The sequence below is a fragment of the Hibiscus syriacus genome, unplaced genomic scaffold (assembly GCF_006381635.1).
Source record: "Hibiscus syriacus cultivar Baekdansim isolate YM2019G1 unplaced genomic scaffold, ASM638163v2 tig00112495_pilon, whole genome shotgun sequence".
Lineage (NCBI taxonomy): Eukaryota > Viridiplantae > Streptophyta > Magnoliopsida > Malvales > Malvaceae > Hibiscus > Hibiscus syriacus.
In genome coordinates this window covers 217,550-242,265 of record NW_024063345.1, presented here as the reverse complement: position 1 = coordinate 242,265, position 24,716 = coordinate 217,550, and the positions used below count along the sequence as shown (strand labels likewise).

Sequence of the window (24,716 nt, the reverse complement as noted above, 5' to 3'; positions counted from 1 at the left end):
GTGTTTGCTTATGTGCTAGATTTCAATCATGTCCTAAGGAATCACATTTACTAGCTGTTAAGAGAATCTTTAGATACCTTAAGGACACTCCTAGTTTAGGACTTTGGTATCCTAGAGACTCTAGCTTTAGCTTGCATGCTTTTTCTGATGCGGATTATGGAGGATGTAAATTAGATAGGAAAAGCACCTCCGGTACTTGCCAATTCCTTGGAAATATGCTGATTTCTTGGTTTTCAAAGAAACAAAATTGTATTGCATTATCTACCACTGAAGCGGAATATATTTCAGCCGGTAGTTGTTGTGCACAAGTTTTATGGATGAAACAACAACTTTTTGATTATGGAATTGAAGTAAGTACTATTCCTATCAAGTGTGACAATACTAGTGTTATTTGTTTCACTAAAAATCCCATCCAACACTCTAGAACTAAACACATTGAATTAGACAACACTTCATTAGAGACCATGTCACTAAGGAATATGTAGTTCTAGAATTTGTTGATACTTTGCATCAATTAGCGGATATTTTTACAAAACCCTTAGATAAGGAAAGGTTTTGAACACTTAGGAGAGAATTAGGTTTAACTGACCTATCTTCACTTAGTGTTTAAAATAATTCAGCACTTTTAATAAATACTGAAAAATGCTCATGATAGTAATTTTTGATTGCATTCATTGCTATTAGTTAGGGGGAGTTTATGATTCTTGATGAAAAATTAACTTTATGTTCAAATATTGATTAAAGATTAATTTAATTATTTGAACATAATTATTTTTCAATATATGAGTTGCCTATACCACTAGAGAAGATTAATTTAGCATTTTGTGTGCTTAAAAGTCGGATTTTAGCATTTTGGTGCAGAGGGAATCGATCCCCCCCATGAGGGAACCGATTCCCCCTTTGAATGGGAACCGATTCCCCTCACAGGGGAATCGATACCCCCCTGGGGTTCTGTTAAAATCGAGCAGAATACCCCAAAAATCCTCTTATTTTTTTCTTGCCGTTGTTCCCTCTCAACTCTTTCCTATCTCCATTCTTACCTGAAATCAACGATATTAATCGAAATTCGAATCAAATATCATCCTCTAAACCTGTTGGAATCATTAAAATCGTACAAACAACATCTAAATCCCCTCAATCTTCATCTTTCAAGGTAAATTTTTCTAAACTCTCTATTTCATTGATTTTGAACATAGGATTAGTTTTAATTAGTTCTAGGTTGAAATAGTGATCGGGCATTGATTATTTAGTGATTAGAAACTAGATGTTACAACTAATTTCATCAAAAACACAAGAATTTTCCAAAAATTTTAAATTTTCGAAATTAAAAAAAATTGTTGTTTTTCAAATTATTGTGTTTTGATTAAATTATGTTGTTGTTATGAAAACTATACATATATTGTTTCTCAAAACCATATTTTTCAAAAGTTTTTCAAAAACTTTGCCCATTAGGATTGATTTAGAGAACCTTGAAATATTGAGGACTCAATTGAGTTTTGGGATTAATTGAATTGCATACATTTGTTTTTAAAATTGCAGGTTATCCAATCTATTCCGATTTCCTTCACCATGTCTAATCCTAAACGTGCTAGGTCTTCATCTAGTCGTTCTAGTCGTCAACCAAATCCTCCTCCAAATCCTCCTCCTATTCCTCAAAATCCTATTCCAGATCTTGATCCTAACTTGACTATCCAAAATTCTTGTTTCAATCAATCGGGTCCTAAAGATTATCGTTATTGGTTTTACCAATATTTTGACTCGTATAAGATTAGAGAAGAACGTATCCCATATCTTCAAGCTATGGTTGCTATTAACTTTAAATATCTCTCTATCTTGCACGAATGGAAATTTGATAAACTTTTCGAACTTGAACCCGTTGTCTATCATCAACTTGTTCGTATCTTCTATTGTAATGCTGTTTGTATCAAAAATCGTGACAAAACCAAAACCATAGGAGTACGTTCCTACCTCCTAGGTCAATATTTCCATCTTGATCCGGCTTACATAGCGAATGCCTTAGGCTTGGATAATGAAGGTTTATCAAATGAAAAACAAGTTTTAGGCTCACGATATAAACGAAATGATAGTGCAAGTGTTCTAGATCTTCATGAGCGTTTTCTTCATCTTATGATCACTTGGTGGTTTTGACCATCCAGGGGTCGTTATTCTACTCTCAGAGCTTTAGATCTTTGGTGGTTGCATTGTTTTGAACACAATATAAAAATAAACCTTTCTGAGATTATCTTTGCTGAGATTGTTGAAACCGTTAACCTAGTGCCAAATAAGAAACTTTGTTCTTCACTAGTTTACGGTTGTATCCTTAGTAATCTCTTTTCTAAAGCCGAGCTTCGAGTTGGTCTAGATGCCTCTTTTCCTCTTAAGAAACAAATCAATCTTCTTTCTTTAACAAGAGCGGGATGGGTCAAAAATAAAGAATCCGGTGAATAGGTTCGATCTTCTGCAACTACTCCGGGAGCTAGTTCTTCACAAGCTCCACTCGAAGCTGACGAAGATCCAGAGTTTGAACAATTAATGAGGGATATCGATGAAGCCGAAGATGAGCCTGAGCAACCTGAGGAGCACGGACAACAATCGACTCAAATGCCTCCATATTTTTAATCTTTTATAGAGACATTTGATTTCCGATATGCGACCATGGATTCGTGCTTTAATTCTATAGAGTCTCATTTATCCACAATGGGAGCTCAACAATTATAAATTCTTCGGGAAATGCGTGCAAATAATGAAGCAACCAACGCACGTATTAATGACCTCACTAACGAAATGGCCGCTATGCGAGCTCGTTTTCCTCCTCCTGATCCGGATATGTGATTAAATGTTTTACTTTGAACTCCAAACTTATTGTTTTAACATTTTGAATATTTTGGAATGTTTGAATTTGTGGATTGTGAATTTGTTTGGATTTATGGATGGTGTGAACTTATATGTTTGGTGTGATTTATTCATTATTGCATCATTTACATCATTATTAGCAATATGACCAATTTTACCATATCACATTGTTTATGAATATTGATTATGGAACTAATGGCTAACGTTTCTCTTGATTGTGATCTTAGCAGCTTATGCATACATATACCTAATCAATTGGCTAAATGTTTTTCACGTCTCTTTGAATCTTTTTGAATTAACAAAAAGGGGGAGAAGTGTGTGTTTTAAGTGTGTTTTAAAATGATAAATGGGAGAAGTGTTAAAGTAAGGGGGAGTAATTTCAAAACTTGATTTCAAAATCTTAAAATTACTAAAATGCTTTGTTATATCAAAAAGGGGGAGATTGTTGAAAACATTTTGATATTTCGATATAACAAATTAAGTAAAATGAATTTTAAGATTTTCCAAAATGATTTTCTAAGTAAATTCGATATAATTATTCGAATATCAAAACATTACTCCAAATATTTCTAAAATCATTTTTAATCCTTACTTAAGTGTAAAATTAAGTTTTAATCTTAAAACAATTTCAAAATAATCTTTCAAAGTATTTCGAACCATTTCAAAGTCAAAAATTCCAGATTGCTCATAGGGAACCGATCCCCCCCCCAAGGGGGTACCGATTCCCCCCTGAATGGTTTGGCTCCGAGATTTCCATAATGCTCGAAGGGAACCGATTCCCCTATAGGGGGTACCGATTCCCCCTCTGTTCAACGGTCGAAATATTTGAATTTTACACTTAGGGAACCGATTCCCTATGAGGGGGAACCGATTCCCCCCACGCTCCAAGCATTTTTATTAAATGTTTTCACACTTAAACGGCTATATTATCTTCATTAATTATCCCCAACGTTCAGAAGTGATTCAAGGTGTATTTAAACAAGTTCTGAAGCCCTTGATCAACAAGAAATCATAGAGAAACAAGAGAGAAAGCATCAAACATCAAGTTTGTGCAAATCAAGCCAATTTTCCTTTCAATATTCATTTTGCTTTCAAGAACACCATTTGTGCTCATTTGTAATTATCTTTGAGTGTTCTTTTCTTGTTCTAGAATTATGCAAACATCTTACCTTGTGAGGTTTTTCTTGTAAGTTTGTAAATTTGTAATCTTCTCTTTGGGAAGAGTGTTCTCAAGAATTGGGGTATATTCTTGAGAGTGTTGTAAGGTTATCTCTTTGGCCTCAAAAGAAAGAACAAATTAGTGAATTTGTTGGAAAATCCTTAGTGTGGATAGCTAAGGTAGTGGACGTAGACTTTGATTGAGAAAGTCGAACCACTCTTAATCGTTGTGCAATTACTTTCAATTTTCTGCAAAAGCTTCCACCAAATTTTTAATTGCCAATTCACCCCCCTCTTGGCCAAATCCGTCAATCGATTAACTCAACACGATCAACGCTGATAAATTTATCTGGTGTCAATCCTCTTGTGGCCCGTCAAAGACATAAACAACATGAATGGTACAAGGTAGAAAGAATGGTGTGAAGATATGATTGTTCCAATCAAATCTTCAAGTGGAAGATTGTAGAAAAGTCAAGCAACAATTATTGAAATTGTTGCACCGAATTAATTAAAAAAGGGCACCGAAAGTTGCTATTTTTTTTATTAAATTTGGGTAATGGTAAAATCTCATTTTTTTAGTCATTGTAATTTAGGGTATTTACAAATTAGTCCTTAAGCTTCAACTCTAAATACCCTAACTCGTTTAGCTTCAAAACCATCCCAAAGCATTCTAGCTTTCTTCCAATACTAGAGAATTTAGAAAGTTTATTGAGAGTTGTTTTCTCCTTTTTATCAAGAGATTATTATCATTGTTTTCTCCTTGGTAAATCGAGAGAAGTTGTAATTCCTATTTTCTCATAGTGAAATTCTTCTACCGTTGGCCGTGGTTTTTACCCTATATTATTTAGGGGTTTTCCACGTAAATTTTGTGTCTCTTTTATCTTCCATTTTATTTTCTCAAATTATCAGTTGCAATTTTACTCTATCCGATAGCCGTCGTTCGCAACATTGTTTTCATGACCAGACCTTGCACATAATATGTAATCCCGGAGCTAACTATACCCTTTATTGAAACCAGGTCGGCGGTGATTAGCAATTATAACAAACAAATGTGTTGTTTAAGTTTAGCCAAGTAGTTAGCTAGCCTCATAATTTGATTAACAGTAATGAAATACTTGTATGTGTTTGCGCAATGCTAGAGGTGTTCATGGAATGGAAAGGATACACATTTTATACTTGTTTGGATTTGCTTTCCTCCAAAATATGAACTAAAGTTTTATCCAATCTCACCCCATCTTTGTAAATTGCTAACTAAATTCGTTTTCGACCCCTTTATATTTTCTATTCTTAGAAAAATATTTATTCTATTTTTCAATTAAATATTAAATGGTTATATATATTTTCTTTTATAAAATTTATTTTTACTCTTTTAAACATGGGTAACTTAATATTTACATTATAATATTCTATACTATTATAAAATAAATTTTATAATATCATACATAATAAAATATATTAGAAACTTAGAAAGCAAATTGAGCCGAGATCGGATCTTGAATGTTAGAGTTCAAGTCTGACCTAGGCTTAATTTATTGTCAAAACCCATTTTTGGATCTAACAATTTTATCCAAACCCTCACAAATTTCAATAAATACTCCAATATACTTGGCATTAGAGATGGTTCTTAAGTCAAGTCAGATTGGGTTTACATACGAGATTAAAACATTTCATATTTATCCAAATCCAGCCTGGCCTCAAATATGGACTCAAATTTTATATAAACAATTTACTTATTTCTGAAATTACACCCAATATAAATATGGGATATAAATACTTAAAAATAAATGTGTAGTGGTAGGAACATGGATAGTTGATACTTACAGAGTACAAAGGAGCAAAAAGCCTCGAGTTCCAGCCCATAGCCCATCCACTAGGGTGATGTTCTACCGCCAAGGCAATTGCCAAACTCTGTATAGCACCCGCCAAGCATATCAATGAGGAAAGAGATATCTCCGCCGTGTATTTCTTTATGGTAATTGACTGCACCATTTCAACTACAACATTTCACTAATTACCTCTGATTCTATTTATACATTTGCAGGCCTGAAAAGCCTACAGTTCCTTCCATTACAGGATGTCACGTAAGACAACAACTTACTTGCAGAACATAGAAACAGGACCAGGCAACACAACCAACAAGGATCAGTAGTGTCCCAGATATCCGGTGTTTATCAGCCGATTCGTGGGTTCCGCCACTCCCCTGGTGGCTTGTGTTCCTTGACCAGATTAGTTCAATCACAGGGCCTTTGTAAAGTGTCATAAGTAAAGCTCCTGATAGAGTCACCAGGGTCCCAATCACCTTCGCTATACTGCGTACTTCCTTCATCTTCACATGCTCCAATCTGATCAAACAGTATATGAATGAATTTCAATGGTTGGAAACTACGCAACCATAGAGAAGACAAATTTGGAGTCTGCATTGATGGGAGCTTGAAAATTTACCGGAAAATGAGTGCAATCACAAAGGTGACTGAAGGGACAGCATTCATAATTGCAGATGTAAATGATGCTGATGTATATTTTATTCCCAAGTAAACGAAGCCTTGATCAAGGATTGGCCTGTCCACAACAATTTCCACAAACCAAACACACAAAAGAACTGTTACTGTATGACTTTGCCACAATATATTATGATTGGAATTTCCATGAAATGGTGTTCACTGTTGAAGTATGAAAGATTACTCTAGAAATCCCAAGGTCATTATTTGTAGGAAGATTGAGAACGTCATCTTTGACCTTGTTTTCCCGTAAGAAAGAGGAGAATATGCATAGAGATCAGTCTTATTTTTGCTCATGCACGCATATTCGTATCCGACACTCTATGCATGAATGTGTATAGCATATAAGATGATTGTGATCACCTCTCAAGCACCAGTGCGAAAGGTGCAAGTACGAGTGCAGCAATGGCATTACGATACACAACGAGAACGTAACGGTTCATGCCCTGGTTGAGGGTTACCATGCTGATTATGTACATCCCGGCCGAACCGAATTGCAAGAATATCATAAGAATATAAGGCTTTGCCTTGCTGAAATTTGCATTCAAAGGCCCATTTGAAAGTTGGTCACTCATATTTTGCTCTAACTCAGTAGATAAGGAAAGATTTTATCTGAGTTATCGACTAAGAACTGATCAAAACTGCTGCTATATTTATATACAATAACACATATAAATGACATCAATCAAAGCTGGAATCTGCTGGGGCCCTTACCACTTTAAACATTAGTGTTTACTTTTGCCTTAATTTCCATTTCAGTCAAAGTGTTGAAACTATGAAAAACGATAAAGGATAATTATTTATGTTATCTTCCTCGGAAAGAGTAATCCTTCATTTCTGCAGATGGAGTGGAAGATACAAATACCAACGCCCTGGCATAATGCAATCCGAGTCCGATGATTTTGTGTATATCTCAACCAGATTATATTATTAAGCATTCACTCTGGCTCTCGTAACATGAAATATAATAACTTTGAACTCGATATGATTATATAAATACAGTATATAGAAAATAATTAAAATATGAATTAAGAAAACAAACATAAACTGTGCATGGAGAATAAATAACTGATAAATGTGCATGATGAGATCAGGCCATAGAAGCTAAGATCTCGAAGATATGTTTTTTAAAGTGGAATTCAGTGCTTAGCTCATACACCAAGCAACAAATCTTATTAGACCAGTAGCTGAGTTTGATATCATTATTATCAAACTTCAGTGGGAGCCAAAACGATGAAGATGTAGAAGTATACATAGAATGACACGTTCTCCCCTCAAAGGATTGTTTCATGTACCTAGGGTCTATGATACATAAAGATGAGGGTGTAGATGATGACGTTACACACCGTATAAAGGCGGGATGACTAAAGTGGAGGGCTGATACTGGAGTTTTGTGCAATAAGAAAGTACCTCTAAAACTTAAGGGAAAATTTTATAGAATGACAATAAGACCAGCGCTGTTGTATGGATCAGAATGTTGGACAATCAAAAAGGATCACGTAAGGAGGATAGAGGCCGCATAAATGAGAATATTTCGATGGGCAAGTGGTAGGACTCTGTGGGACATACCACCAAACTCTGCAATTAGGATGTTCTTGGGGGTGGTGTCTGTATCCAAAAAATTGAGGGAGGGAAGACTACGGTGGTTTGGGCATGTCCTTAGGCGACAACTGTCGGAAGCGGTCAGGAGGGTAGAGTCGATTACAGTCGACGGTGCCAGAAGGAGAGGACGACCAAGGAGGAAGTGGGTAGACTGCTTGAGATCTGATTTGAAGAATTTAGCCCTTACCGAGGACATGACCTCTGATAGGAAAGTATGGAGACTTAAGACCAGGGTAGCCGAGTAGTGTGGGTCACAGCCATAGGGTGTAGCATCTATGTCTTCTTTTTAATGCCTTTGTAATAATTTCCATGACTTCTACTTTTTATATGTTTCTGACATTGGAATTTATGAAGGCTTAGAACTAGGGTAGCGGAGTAGTGTTGCCTTAGTTTAGGTTTTAACTCATTTGACTTTATTTCTTCTCGTAGCTTGCTATCGCTGACTTCTGTGTATCTTTCTCTTCATGTTTCCTCTTTTAAAATTTATTCAGGTCTTGCGTTTCTGTCTATATGCAGAGATTTATTTGCAAGGACTACTTCCCATTACAGACGCGCATCTGAAGACTGCATAAAAAGACTGTTCAACTATGTATTTATTTATTTATACATGCATTGTGTTTTATATTTATTTTTAATTTTCTGACTGCCGAAGGTCTCCTACGGAAGTTACTCTCAACCTGGTGTTGGGAGCAGCCTACTACCCTATCTCCCCCTTACCCCATTGCATATGGGAATAGGGTTTTGTTGTTGTTGTTGTTGAATATAATAATCATATTCAAATACAAATCCGGCACATATAAATTGTCGAACCAATAATTAAATCGAATAAGAAAATGATTATAGATCTTAATCATGGAATAAAACAAACCTCGGCTAAACTAAGTATTTAGTCACTCAACTATTCACGCGGTTCTGTTTTGATCACCCAATTTTTTTTTCAAAATCATACCTAAAGTTATATTTTGGTTCAGCTTTGGTCACCCACGGTTAAAAACTAAACAAAATTATTGATGTGACAATTTTTTCATTTCTTTTTTCAATGATGAGGTGGCATTACCTTATGGTGACATGTCAGCATCATAGTTAATTTTTTAACAACAGGTGACCAAAATGTAACTTTAGGCATGATTTTGAAGAAGAAAAAAATAGTTGAGTGGTCAAATAGAACCGTGCGAATAGTTAGATGACTAAATTCGTAGTTTACCTAACCTTGTTTTTTTTTCCTTGCATGAAATTTTATTGCTTCCTTTCACTAATGTCTCATCATCACACCATGTTTTGAAATACTGTCTCCCTGCTGAAAGCCAGTGTTTAGGGTTAAAGAGTCCAAGGAGACTGTGTACAAGTTGAGATACCCTGTGAATCATCTTGGGGGCTTTCAGAATCAACGAGCCTCAAGGATCTTTTGGGATAATTAGTGTAAATTCTAACGACAAACCAATGGAAAACAGTACTGATACATTCAACCTGCTGTAATCCATAATCTTAAAGATCACGGTTCCCTTTTGAACTTAGATGGATACCAATATCTCAGATATGTATTGTGCTTTGTCCTTGCAACTTGTTGCTGTCAAGAAACATGAGATAGACGTGCATGTCGATGCCAAATACAAAATGCTTGGCTGCTGCATGGGTAATTCATACAGGAAAAATAAAACGGGACTCTGAAAAGGGGGGAAAACGTTTTTTTTTTTTTCAAGTTTTTGGAGTTATCATGTAAGAAAAAAGACAAGCAAATTGCTATTGATTAGCCTCAACTTTCTCAGTGGAACACTGTTCCTGCAAATTGCAATTGAGCAACTCCCTTTAGAATTGCTAATCAAATGATTTATCCGCTGCATATGGTTTGTGTTGATTTATCAGATTAGTTTTTATGGAGAAATGGTATTCACCTATGATGGCTAAATAATTTGTTTTCATGGAAATTTATCTTGTAATTAAATCAAACGAATAATTTAGAGCAAATAATTGTAAGATGGGATGAGCCATGGACTTGAACAATTGCTTATAAAAGGTGGTATAAAAACAGGGACTTTTGTCCATCATGATGCTGCTGCTTCCCCTCTGGTAATGGGAAAAGATGGCAAGAGGATGCGTCGCGCGCGCATGGCGTCATACAAGACCTCAAGTGCCTATCAAAATCTGTTTGTTCGTAAATTCAAGATTATGCTTAATTAGTTAATGTGATACCTCAGTGATAGAAAGGAGTGTTATTTTCTCTAGAGATTCCGAGTTTGAATAGTTGTGTCTACAAAGTTTATGCATGTTGTCACTGGTTAAAAAGGTTATCCCTTCATCGACTAACCAAAGAAGGTTGGTTACAATGACAGTAGCAGCCCTTCAAATGCATATTTACCTTATTGGTGCCCAGTAGAAGATACTGTTAACATCCATAAGTGGTAAGGATGAAACGAGGACAAAGTTGGTGATGCAACAGAGAAAAGCAGGAGGTTGAATACAATGGATTTAGTCCAAAGTAGTGAAAATTTGAATGGATAAGACATTAAAGAAGCATAATTGAAGCAAATTTTCATTCTCTCTCTTCCAAAACCTTAAAGTGGCCTGCTTTTGTTTGCATGGGATTAATAACACATGAAAGATACGAAAAGCAAATTGTTTATCAGAACTCAAAGGAGTCAAAAGGGGGGAAACTTTATATGCTAAAAGTATGATGTTATTTTCGGGTAGGTGTCCATGAATACGCTGCTTTCCTCCGGTAATGGGAGAGAATATGACAAGAGAATACTTGCAAGGCCCCATGCCGAACCTCAAGAGTCGATCAAAATCAGTTGTCGTAAAAGATGATAAGTCGTGATAATCCAGTTTTATCTTAGGTTATGCCAACTGTGAAGAGTCGATCGATACCGAACCTCAAGTCTCACAGAATTTTACATTAAAGTTAGATATAATGACAGTAGCAGTCATTCAATGACAAGCCAAATGTGCGGATGGCTTGAACTCTTTATCTCTTGTACAGTTTCTTTTTCTTTTTTTCCCCCCATTTCCCTTTCCCTTTGATGCCTGGAATTTCCCTTACTGGTACACACTACACCAAGATATTAGCATACATTAATGGAAAAGATGAAATGAGGACAAACCCGATCATTCACAAGAGAAAGGCAGGAGTTTTAATAGCTATTGAGTGCAACATGAATATGACATTAAAGAGCCAAGATAGATGCAATTATTCATCTTATCACTGTCAAGACCTTAAAGTGGCCAGTTTATGTTTGCATGAAATTAGTAATACATAAAAGATAAGGAAAGGAATTATTGGAGCGAAGTCACTGTGTTGGTGATGCCAACTAGAAATGACCTAGTCAAACATACTAAAATGACATGATGTATATCAAATTTCGTTTCTCCTTCTAGCTTAACATGAACTTCAGTATCAACACTATCAGAGAACAAAAGGTTACAGACCTCTTATTGTTTAAAAGCAGCTTCTATCTTCGTATGTACAAGCTCCACCCCAAGTTGAGGAGATAATCCGGGCAGTAATTCCTGAAAGAAAGATCGGTATTGCTTGTGAGATGTCTTCAGCATTGATCCATATAAATAGCAAATATTTTTATCCCATATTTATAAAAACTAGTGAAAGGATAGTTAGAGAAGGATGATGTGGTCTAATATCCTTATTATATACCTTATTTTGCTTGGATTCTTCATTTGTCCTAAAGTACTAGTACCCAGCCCTTAGTGACAGTGTTTGAACATACTAGGACATCAGAATAAGGGCATGATCCTCCAATTATATTGAAAATTTTTAGTGAAAATAAGTATCGAATACATGCTAATATCCGACACTCAACTAAGCCTGGATAACAGATATTATACCTTAATTTTATAAAAAAAAAATGTATTCTGTCTGCAGTAATTTTGTATATTTTACTGCTCAAGGCATCTTCAGATATTGTTGACTTATCTCAACGTGCCTGTCTCTGACATAAATTCCAAGAACTCTGACTGTTATACTGCATTTATATCCTAATTTATTTTGACAAGGAGGCATTATGATTTAATGGTCGACAAGATCTCACCAGCTACTCAAAGGTAACAACACAATCAGAAACTTTTGACTGAATCATAGCCACGAAGAGGGCCAGATATATGATGAAAAAGATAATAAGTATTGAAAAGTTGTGATGCAAAAGGTAATCTGCAATTCAATCATGATCGGAAGTCGTGATTCTATTGTCAATGCAAACGGGAATTTGCATCGCTATGAATATGTGTCATCCATTGTTATGAGGAGTTAGGGAAAGAACAAAACTTGTTTAAAATTTATCACTACAGTCAACCCAACCAAATTCTATTTGTGTCAATATAAAACATTCCCTCATATCCAGACATTCTATGTTGATGTTATTCTGATTATCTACGAAGAATGTAGGATTCGCATTAGTTTAAATACTTCTAAGAATGGTATTTGGGGATTACCAGCAAGTTTTAACCGACTGGGTCGTTATATGATGTTATTTCTTCAAGCATTAAATAAAAAAATCCTAAAAAGGCATCCCTTACATGTCAGACTAAGGCCCCGAATAATGGCAAACAGTATAAATTGACTTCAAACATGAACCAAAGATTACCAGAGAAAATAAACCTTATTTACTTAGTTCTAGAAACTCCACTTACAATTTATACAATGTCAGGCGGGCCTTAAAAACAGTTTTCCAATAACTGATTGCTCATTTCAACCCCAGTATGTAAAACTTATACATTCCACTTACTAAACAAAGCCCAATCCCAATTCATGTTCATACTTTATTGATGAAAGATCAGATTACCTTGAAATGACATGACCAACAAAAATTCCAATTTCAATGGATCTTTTACTAACACCCAATGCCTAAAATTCCAGTAGAAATCCTACATTTTTTCCTGGTCAATTACATGTCCCATTCACTCAACCTTCAGTTCACATATTTTAGAGAGAAATCAGAAATCCCTTGGTAATTATAGAACCAGATCCATTTTTAAAAAAGAAGGGATGCTCAACCATCTCTCTAGTCCCACTATTTTTCAGCTTACCTTTCAAAGGGAGTTGCTATACAACAATTCATAACAAGAGAAACTTAGCAGAAATTCTTGTGTGAAATTATCCATGTTGAATTCTTTATCTGAGATGTCGTACACTCATTAAAAGGGAACCCATAATAAATCCTGACACTGATATAGCTTTGAAGGAAAGAAGAAAAACCTCGCCTCAGTACCATGGGAGAATACTTTGGCTAAAACGGGTATCTCATATTGGTATGCCTTCTCCCACTCGGGATCGCTGGTAATGTCCCTCGCCTATAGAAACTACTCAACAATCAAAAAAAATTACAAGTTCCAATCTTTATATATTTTGGATGAGATGTGATTGGGATTGTACCCGTAACTCGACGAGGGAATCTGAACCAGGAAGTGAAAAGGGGGCGGGATTTTTCCTTTGAGGCCATCGCACAAACAGCAACCAGGCTTTGAGTAGAGAAGCAGCTTCCTTGGTTTGGATACAAAATGACAGGGAAGAAGATCCATCTGGGTTTATGCGCCGGAAATATATATATATATATTTTTTAAAAAAAGTGAAATTTATTTCTTAAAAAATATATAAAAAAAATAATGCATTTAAATTTAAATTTTAAAAAAATAATTCATAAAATTTAATAAAATATTTATATTTCTCATCATTTATATTTTCTTCTTATTTAACTTGTAATATAATTTAATAATATTTTACATTTTTTTGGATAATTCGATTTTATTATCCAAAGAAGCAAATATATGTTATAAAAACAATTCTAATTACATTTGATCATCCTACTTACAAAATCAAACAACGATCAAACTATACCTCAATGATTACAAAGAGTAATATTAACACTATCTAGTATATTTATATTCATACCCCTTATTTCCTTAATAGTATGAAGCATTTCTTCAATATTTCTTGAACGACCTTGGAACAATATTTTGTTTCTCTCCTCTTATAGAGTATAGATTAGTGCATTCGAAGCTATCTTCATGATTGTTGTAAGTAAAGACTTATCTTTTCCTGCAATTTATTGTCAACATAATGAACCTGTTCGTTTTTTACGAAATTTATAATAGTTGTAAAATATATATCCAATTTACTTATATAATTATCTATAAAAATTTAATATATCAAATTAATTATAATAATTTTAAATAATTAAACGTAGATGTTTGTTAAGAAACTTCTAATTATACTAGGAAAAAATTATTAAGCTAAAGGTGAGATTATAAAATAGTATAATGTTCTAAATACTTTTAATCATTAACGTTCAATCATCCTTGCATGTGCTGATGCTTAAACACATGACCTCTAAGAACAACAACGATTACTTTAACCACTGAAGTAAGTTGGTTCGTGCAATTATACTAAAATTTTGTAGAAGATTTTTTAAAATAAAAAACAACATAAAAATTAATTTCCCTTGATCATTATTAAATGATAAAATTACACATTTTAACTTAGTATATAATCACATTTAACTTCTAGATTTGATTTTTTTTATTAATTTAATCTTTAAATATTTTCGGTCATAATGATTCTTAAATTCAGAATTTTGTTCTGTTAATGATATGATATTCAGATATGTTATGATGTTATTGTGTCAAAATAATTTAAAAATATATTATATTTAAAATTATTAATATAGACAAAAACTAAAAGACCAAATTAAAAATATCAAATTTCAAAAGTATCGAGTTATATATTCAAATGGTATTTTTTATATTTAAATAATATTATTCGATAAGTTTATATTTTTTAATAAAAGGTGTATCAAATTGGTAGTGTATATCAAAAGTCAAGTTTTGTAAGGTGTGTTTTTATTTACGTGACAAGTTTTTTTGAATAATTTCTCTCACAATAATATTATTCAAGATCCAAAATGACAGAAATAAGAAGATTATATCAAAAGTTTAATAAATTATACAAATTTCATTAAAAAAAGTCCATGATATGAGTTAAAATTACGTATTTGCATAAGCCTAAGAGATGTTTTTACCTTTTGTTAGATTAATCATTCCATCGATAATCCAATCCACAAATAGAAGTATGAACTGATGCGTGAGGCTTAGGAATAGGCTCATTTCGAGTTTCTATTGTATAGTTTTGGGCCTGTTAGCACGTCAGAATGAGTGTAGATCAGAACTGAAAATCCACCATATCCCGGTAAGCAAAATTATTAAAATAGAAAAAACTGGCATTTCATTGTTATCCGGATTTGAATAAATGTCGTAAACATGCACTCAATTTACATCCATTTGCAGGGAATGAATGCAAGCTGTATGATATATCCAGCTTTCAAGTCAACAACTTATCTACTAATAGCACTACGTCAGCCATCACTCGGTTGTTATGGATTTGATAATGACCCCTTCTCAAAATTCTTTTTCTACGAAGTTTCTGTGTGTCATTTAAGAGAGAGCAGGGAAAAATTCTACTGTGCGTCGTCTGAAAAAAAAAAAGGGCTAAAAAATAGAGTGATCGGTTAAATAAGTGATTAATTAAAATTTAGATCGATTATGTTATATCATTTAACCAAAAAAATTATCAAGCACAATAACATATTAGGTAGCGCTTATATAATGTAATAGGTAGTGCTTATATAATAAAATAGGCATTTAACCAGAAATATTATTAAGTACAATAACAAATTAGGTAGCGTTTATATAATGTAATAGGTAGCGCTTATATTGACCTATTTTCTCATAAAACCGGTAAATTTAAACCGATTACATTATAAATTGACCTATTACATTATAAATATCGGTTTCGATATTTTCGGGATCGATACAATTTTAAATGCATCGACACTTTATATGTGCAATTCGTTTGTGCTTTATTTTGGGAAAAATATCGACACATATTTAAAGAGTGTCGATACATAATGTATCGACACAAATTAAAAAAGTGTCGATACTTTATGTTGACCTATTCTCTCATGAACCCAGTATATTTATATCGGTTACATTGGAAATTTACCTATTACATTATAATTATCGGTCTCTTTGATTTTGGGATCGATAATTGTTATAAATGTATCGACACAAAATCTAACAGTGTCGATACTTTATGTTAATATGTTTTATAATTAAACGGTATATGTATACTGATTACATTGTCAATTTACCTATTACATTATAATTATTTGTCATTAAAATAGTCTAATTTTACCACATACATTGTAATTGTACCTATTACTTTAAAGTTATTGAATTCTGTAGTTATTGTACATACCTGAATATGTCCTGCAAATTTAAAGTTGTACCCACCTTTCAACTACCACTGCTACCAATACCACATCCTATTGAAAGCACCACTGAAACATGTTGTTCAATGAACCTTTACTTACATGCACCTCCATCAACTCCTGTTGGGACCACTGAAATTGCACAACAAAATTTTTGTCATGGATCATACTGATACAGATAATGTTAAGCCAACCGAGGAATGCCATAAAGTACATAATGTTGATGAATCTGACATATTGGTTGGTAAGCTCTTCTCTTCACGTGATCAAGCTTGGTACTTTTACAAGGAATTCGTACGGGAAAATGGGTTTAGTGCACGTCGGGGAACAACACGGCTTGACATAGAAGGGAATGTGAAGATACAAGAATTTTGTTGTTCTAAAGAAGGGTTTCAATGATCAAAAGTCAGTAACGTTGATCGTCAACGTGCTCATACGCCAATCACAAGAACAAGATGCAAGGCTAGAATCGTAGTTACAGCAACGAATACAAACGATCAGTGGGTTATAAGTAAGTCTTATCAGAAACATAATCATGCATTGTGCACACCTGCTATGACACCATTTATGCGTTCTAATAGAGCTACAAGTAAGGTTGATATCGATGAGGCAACATCATTGAAAGATGTCGGTGTTGGCACGTCACAAGTAATGAACTATTTAACGCAGCAGGCAGGGGGCTATCATAATGTTGGATTTACACATAAAGACCTCTACAATGCACTTCAAAGAGGCAAAGCAAAGGAAATCGTCGATGGGGATGTGAATGCGCTTATTGTTTACTTTGATTATAAGAAACATGATGATCCCGGGTTTTTTGTGACATACTCGGTAGACGAATCAGGGGTGTTGCATAATATTATTTGGTCGGATTCTATATCGAGATCAGATTACATATGCTTTGGTGATGTAATTACGTTCGGCACGACGTACAAATATAATTTGTATGGTCGGCCAATTATGCCTATTGTCGGTGTCAATCATCACCATAACACAATTGTGTTTTCTACTTCCATAATCGCTGACGAGACATCCCAATATTTCGAGTGGGTGCTACAGAATGTTTTATAAGCCATGATGAACAAATTGCCTATTTCAGTTGTCACCGATGGGGATAGGGCAAAGCAGAGGGCTATCAAATATGTTATCCCTAATGCTAAGCACAAATTATGTTATTGGCATCTTTCTCGTAATGCACAAGCTAACATTGGTGACCCAAAATTTACAGCAGCATTCTCAAAATGCATGGTTTCCTGGTAGACAACCGATGAATTTGATATTCAATGGCGTTCAATTGTTTCAGAGTTCAACGTCGAAAAGTATCCATGGGTGATTGAGAAGGGAAATACTATGCACTTATGGGCACAAGCATATCTAACCGGTCATTTCTTTGTTAATATTTGCTCAACACAAAGTTGCGAGTCTATGAATGTTTCACTCGCAATTGCACTGAAACACAAGAAGACATATTTAGATGTTGTTCGTGCAATTGAAGATGAAATTAGTAGAATGCGTCTGAACGAGTTAAAAGCGGATTACTTAAGTTCCCAAACAAAGCCCTTCCTGATCACAAAACTGGTTGAATTTGAAAGTCATGCTTCTGAGATTTATACGCGCGAATCTTTTCGTGCGCTCCAAGAAGAACTTCAACGGAAGACATTATACCGGATTCAAGAAGAGATTCAGTCCTTATCAGATGAATGTCAATATTTTTATTTGAAAAAGTACAAAGAAAAAAATAGGATATTTGAAATTAGTTTTGATTCTCGTATGGAAACCCTAAATTGCTCATACAAAAAATTCAAGAGAGTTGGACTTCCATGTCGCCATCAACTTCACGTTTTGAAGCACTTGGATTACACATATTTGCCCAGGTCTTTGATTCAAAGTAGGTGGACTAAGGATGTGAAGGCTTCTGCACCCAGTTTTGTTGATTTGGATGTGCCTCCAGAAATAATGCAAATGACAAAGTTTGCTTCTCTACGTGCAACAGCAAGTATGTTATGCTATGTTGCATCAAAGACAGACGCGTCTTTCAAAACCGCAAGAGATGAGATGAAAAGATTAACAGAAGAATTTGAGAACTCGTTTGGTTTGAATGATCCAGTCAATCGGAGCAGTGTATTAAACAACGTTCGCGACCCTCAACGAAAACAACGCAAGCGAAAAGAAGTAACAAAGAACAAGGTCGAGAAGAAAATTAGGCGATGTGGGTTCTGCAACGGTGAGGGACATAACAAACTAACATGTCCTCAAGTCAAGCTGGGTTTGAATACAAGCACGCAGCCTACTTCAACTGATTTTTTTGAATACGGAATGGACTGGTCATTCAGTCCCGCACATGATGTTAGAGATATTTGGAATAATGCAGACAACGATCTCCATATATCCTAAGTATCAACATGACTCCTACTGTGTATAAGAAACATGTACAACAACCTATTGTTATTGCAAATAAACCACAACATTCAATCATGTTTGAACATTACAACTATATTAGTATAAAATTAAAAATAATTCTTCAACAACTAGATACAACTATTATATGTAATGTTCAATATGTACTCCTTATGTTGTAGGGATTCAGTCCCTAAACCCTCAAAAGAAAGCTTGTCTTACCAATTCGTAGCTTACCATTTAGACACTGAAAGGGTGTTTTATTGGCTATGCAGTCAACATGATTATGAGCTTCCTTTATCATTTTGCATTCGGTCAGACTGTAGAGATTTGAAATTTGTAATCAATTAAAAGATCTTAAACACTTGAATCCAATTACCATTTCAAGAACAATTACATGAATACATTGATACTTACTGATCGCTTTTGATTTTCTTCAATGTTGATACGCTGGGGCTCCATTTGAAGGTCATCACCGTCGGAGTGGAAGAGTTCTCTGCCTTTAGGGTTTTTCGATTTGGGTTTTGTATATATAAGAAAAAAACATGCGTAATTTTAAAAAGTATCGACACTAATTTAAAAAGTATCGATACATTATGTAGACCTATTTTCTCAAAAAACCCGTAAATTTAAACCGGTTACATTGTAAAGTGACATATTACATTATAATTACGGGTTTCGATGTTTTTAGGATCGACATTTTTTCTAAATGTATCGACACTTTTCGTGAACTTGTTTCGAAAATTTATTATGGACATAAAGTGTCGACACAAATGTATAAAGTATCGATACATTATGTATACTTTTTTTTAATAACTGATATATTTAGACTGGTTACATTATTATGTTACCTATTACATTATAATTATGTGTTTCGATGTTTTTGGGATCGACACTTGTTATAAATGTATCGACACTTTTTTCGTGCACTTGGTTTGGAAATACATTCTGGACAACATGTATCGACACAAATGAATAAAGTGTCGATACATATTGTAGACCTATTTTCTCATAAAACCAGTAAATTTAAACCGGTTACATTATAAAGTGACCTATTACATTATAGTTATGGGTTTCGATGTTTTTGGGATCGACACTTGATATAAATGTATCGACACTTATTTGTGAACTTGTTTTGGTTGGAAAATACATTATGGACACAAAGTATCGACACAAATGTATAAAGTGTTGATACTTTATGTATACCTCTTTTCTCATAAATCGATATATTTAGATCGGTTACATTGTTATTTTACCTATTACATTATAATTATGGGTCTCGATGTTTTTGGGATCGATACTTTTTATAAATGTATCGACACTTTGTTCGTGCACTTGATTTGGAAATACATTCTGGACTACATGTATCGACACGAATGAATAAAGCAAATTCATTATGCACATTATAATTAGTGTTGATATTTCAACTATCCTCAAATGTATCGGTGTACAAAGAAGCAAATATGGATATAAAAGCCCGACCAATCAACCAGCAACGATTTAGAGATCAAATGTCGTTATATATTCGGAGCAATCAACCTAAATGAAACACGAGGGAAATCCCGACCATCATAATTTTGAGTAACAAGTAGGCAGACTGGATAGGCGAAGAATGTCTTCCGAATATTATACATTTCTTCCAGCTCATGAAGATAGGAGAGCCGTAAACCGACGCTTTGGGTTTTGTTTCCCTTTGTTGCATTTCCCGTATACCATCCAGATCATATGTCCGAAACGTTTCCGACGCTTTAACTGTTTGAAAACCAAATGCATCGCCGTTGAGATTTTAAATCTGTAGCTGCTTCTACATCAAGTATGTTTCGCTAAGACGATTTTGCTTCTACATCAAGTATGTTTCGCTAAGATTGTATAAGTCACATGTTATAATGTAATATTCATATTAAAAAACACAGTTACTGTGTTATATGATTTAGTTTTTTTAAATGAATGAAAATATTCACACAATATAATCAAACCATAACATATATACACAACAAATTTCTGGATAACAATGTTCAAATAATGTACCTATAACGAAATTAATCCGATGGAAAAGGGTTATCGCTAACGAAGTGCGGAACATTAGGCGCCTTCAACAAATTTTCCAAATACTCGCGTATGTTACCATATTTTTCTGAGGACATATATAAATAATTTCAATAATCAAACTAATCAGGTGCAATTTTACTAACAAGAAACTAAATGAGCATAATCAAGAATAAATTTGTGTCATACTTAGAGCATCGTCGTCCGAATGGGAAGCAGCGTCGAAAGAATGTGGACATATGTAATTGTTTATCTAATAAAAAACATAAATTGTTAATCAATCATTCTATGAACAACTGTTTAACTGGAAAAATATGGCATAACTATAACTTACCGGATTATGAATCATTTTTCGCGGTGAATCATCGACCAACAGTGTATTTAGGACGTTAAAATCAGTAAACTTGTTCCAAACATCATTAAGATCTTTACAATATGTAAACTTATATGCTGTTTTGCACTTTCTTTGATCCTGTTTACAAACAGTCGAATATAAATATGTAGGAATCTTAGACAAATTAAAGTTAGCAAAGTGTAATGACAATCATCTTACCCAAACGAATAGAAAGTGGTCAGAGAACGAACGTAGTTCATCAAGTACACGGTCCATGTTATGCCTGAGATTGTAATCAAGTTTGAATGTTAACATTTAATTGTATATTAACGATTTTGGCTATAGTAATTTGAATTGCTCAATAGTTCTAACCTCATATTGGATGACCAAATGGCAACAACAAAATTCTATATACAAAATTGCATAAATTCACATAATCCATTTTTGAGGATAACATCTGCAACATGAAGAAAATGAGATTAAAGTTGTACACTTATATATTAAAATAATGGATACAAATTAACAGAATTGAAACCTTCTGGATGTCTTGGGATGTAAGCAAGGACACCATTGACATAAAAAATTACTAGTTTTCTTGCAGGCGGCGTTGTAGACACGATATACTTGTTTGGATCATCATCATCTTCATCGTCATCTTCATTGACCGCTTGGCTGTCCACATCTGTTAAAAGAAAATAAAATACATTTCAGAACGTGTAAATATTTAGAAACATAAATAATTAATTACCTAACTCATTTGATGTCGTTGACGTAATTCGTCACGCAACATGGAGACTTCATTACGCAATGATGAAATATCGGCTCGCATTCCGCTCACAAAGGAATCAATATGCTCCCAAAAATTAACCATGTATTCCATCACTGTCGTAATTGTGACATCATGTCCAACTTGAGCTTCTGGAGCTTCTTCCATCATTGCGTCTCCTCCCCCGTCTTCCATTGGTTGGTCGTCTTCATTGTCCTCCCTCTCTAGATCTAATCCGACATCCTTGACACGCTTCCAACCGACTTTTTCAACAAAATCATATCTCACTTTTTAAATAAATAACATGTCAATCTTGCGGATTAATCGAACAGGGGCGTCAAGCAAAAAATCAACTTCTTCCTTTTTTAATAGATGGGTGATGACACATCCATATGGTAGTGAAGTTGAAATTGATGCTCCCTTTGTGACCATATATACAAATGTTTTAAACATCAGTTTAGCAATGTTTGGAGCCGTTTTGGATCTATACTTTGCTATCCACCAATAATCGCAGTCTAGAATCGTTGAATATTTTCCCCTAGAAGGCCGAATAAACCAAGTTAGCATTTTGTGAAACACTCTCGCCTCTACATCTAGGTGAATTGGGCTATTTCAATTAACCCATTGTATTGTAGTATCTAAATCATTTTCATCTGAATCCCCTTTATTCTCAACACCTATACCCGAAGCAATAGTCTCCGGAGATATATATATATATATATATATATATCCTTCCCCATGACATGGGTATTAATTCCTATTATATTATTCTTATTAGGCTCATACTGGAAGGAAGCATTGTTGTAGAAGACTCTAACTAGGTTGGGGTAATACTTTGGTTCTACACCAGGGAATTCAAGCCAACTCCACGATGTAAATGTGGATTTAAAACTAAAATCATATTTACCATCGAACAAGAAACCCAGGTCAATGACACGTTCGGGACGAATCTTCCTTACTTTAAAACTCCTTTGTCATCTTTCTTTCTCCGCATCGGATCTAAAGTTCTCAATGTCGAACGACCTAATTTCCTCAGAAGAATTAGGTTGAGAAGAGGTGGGTTGAGAAGAGCCCCGATTCTGATGCTTACGTTTTGGAGCCATTTTCGGTGTGGATGATGTTACATTGGAACACAAACACATTAAGGAAACAAAAGTGACCAATATGCAAATCAAACAAACCCTAATTTTTGGCAAAATATCGACAAATTTATCTGAATATCTGATCGTAACTGTTATGAACGCTGGTATTCGTCAGAGTCAATGAGTTTTCTTTTGCCTTTAGGTTTAGGGTTTTTCAATTTGGAGTTTGTATCATATAAATAATGAATGAAAAAAAATGCGAGTAATTTAAAAATGTATTGACACAAATTTAAAATGTGTCGATATATTATGGTGACCTGTTTCAAATTAAATAGGTATATTTATACCAGATACATTGCAAAATGACCTATTACATTCAAATTATGAATTTCATTGTTTTAGGATCGATACTTTTTATAAATGTATCGAAACTTTTTTGTGCATTTTTTGACCGTTTACATTCTGGACAAAACGTATTAACACAAATCAAAGAGTGTCGATACTTTATGTACACCTGTTTTCTCATAAACCGGAGTATTTAGACCGGTAGATTCATAATTTACTATTACATTATAATTATGGATCTCGATGTTTTTGGGATCGATACTTGTTATAAATGTATCGACACATTTTCATGCACTTGGTAAGGAAATCATTCTGGACACAAAGTATCGACACAAATTCAATAAGTGTCGATACTTTATGTACACCTATTTTCTCATAAACTGGTGTATTTAGACCGGTTAGATTCATAATTTACCTATTACATTATAATTATGGGTCTCAATGTTTTTGGGATCGATACTTTTTATAAATGTATCGACACATATGTTTACCATACTCTCATTAAACCGGTATATTTTACCTATTACGTTTGGGAACAATACTTGGACAAAATGTTGGAATCAAATATGTGTTTATTAATTTTTTCAGTGTTATTTTCTATTTTTACCACCTACATTGTAAATTTACCTATTACTTTAAAGTTATTGCATTTTGTAGTTATTGAACATACATAAATATGGAATGACCATTCAGTCCCGCACATGATGACAATTATGTTAGTGACACTTGGAATAATGCAGACTCCTACTGTGTATAAGAAACATGTACAACAACCTATTGATAACTTTTCCCATCTCATACATAATTACATTAACATACAACATTATAAATCGTATACAAAATTAAAAATCTTATACAAAATTAACCCTACATTTACATCATCGCTTCCTTTTGTTATTCTTGTGTAGCATGACAGCTTTTGTCATCTTCTCTCTTAGTTGATTTTGATTGTGGCATACGATCCCATTCTCCAACAACCTATATTCAAATTGTCAGTACGTTAATTATTGTAAACCACAACATTCAATCAATGACTTTTAACAATGTAAAGGCAAACTAATTTTTAATTCTACTTACAAAATCACCAGTAGCCCCACTAGAACCGATCGATTCCATCCACATCATCACATAGATGCCACAATCATATCCATTCAATTGTTTGGTCATCTTATGCTCCACAAATTTGAATCTTTGCAAGAGGACTTTTCCTATAGAGCCACATGCTTCTACCCAAATATGTTTCTCATTATAACTATCTAATATTTTCATCTGCATTTAAAAATATGAAGTTATGATCCAAACAAATTATGCATTATAATTTACATAATTTCCTTTCATATATACCAATCTCTTAGCATCATTCAC

The 24,716-nt window shown here is 34.0% G+C and overlaps 1 protein-coding gene and 1 long non-coding RNA gene across 3 annotated transcripts; both read right to left on the bottom strand.

Annotated features, from left to right (window-relative positions):
• Positions 1-4,933: 4,933 nt before the first annotated feature.
• On the bottom strand, positions 4,934-7,122 carry LOC120180367 (WAT1-related protein At4g08290-like). The gene is made up of 6 exons (XM_039185706.1): positions 6,873-7,122; positions 6,694-6,756; positions 6,454-6,570; positions 6,110-6,353; positions 5,833-5,991; positions 4,934-5,014 (listed from the first exon to the last, which is right to left on the bottom strand). The coding sequence occupies exons 1-6, from the start codon at positions 7,082-7,084 to the stop codon at positions 4,934-4,936; spliced, it is 876 nt and encodes a 291-aa protein (XP_039041637.1). The 5' UTR covers positions 7,085-7,122.
• A 4,411-nt stretch (positions 7,123-11,533) lies between these two features.
• On the bottom strand, positions 11,534-13,622 carry LOC120180355. 2 transcript variants are annotated; one of them, XR_005521678.1, is made up of 3 exons: positions 13,492-13,622; positions 13,315-13,409; positions 11,534-11,615 (listed from the first exon to the last, which is right to left on the bottom strand). It is a non-coding gene; the product is annotated as an uncharacterized LOC120180355 (long non-coding RNA). The 2 variants fall into 2 exon arrangements; XR_005521677.1 differs by lacking the exon at positions 11,534-11,615 and having other exon boundaries at positions 13,140-13,409.
• Between the last annotated feature and the right edge of the window lie 11,094 nt (positions 13,623-24,716).

What these genes read in the sequence shown, in the direction of transcription:
- LOC120180367 (XM_039185706.1), bottom strand. Translation starts at nt 7,084, where the DNA reads ATGAGTGACCAACTTTCAAATGGGCCTTTGAATGCAAATTTCAGCAAG. An exon ending in TTCGCACTGGTGCTTGAGAG is followed by an intron (nt 6,757 to 6,872) that starts GTGATCACAATC and finishes TCTTTCTTACGG; the next exon opens with GAAAACAAGGTCAAAGATGA. An exon ending in GTGATTGCACTCATTTTCCG is followed by an intron (nt 6,354 to 6,453) that starts GTAAATTTTCAA and finishes CTGTTTGATCAG; the next exon opens with ATTGGAGCATGTGAAGATGA.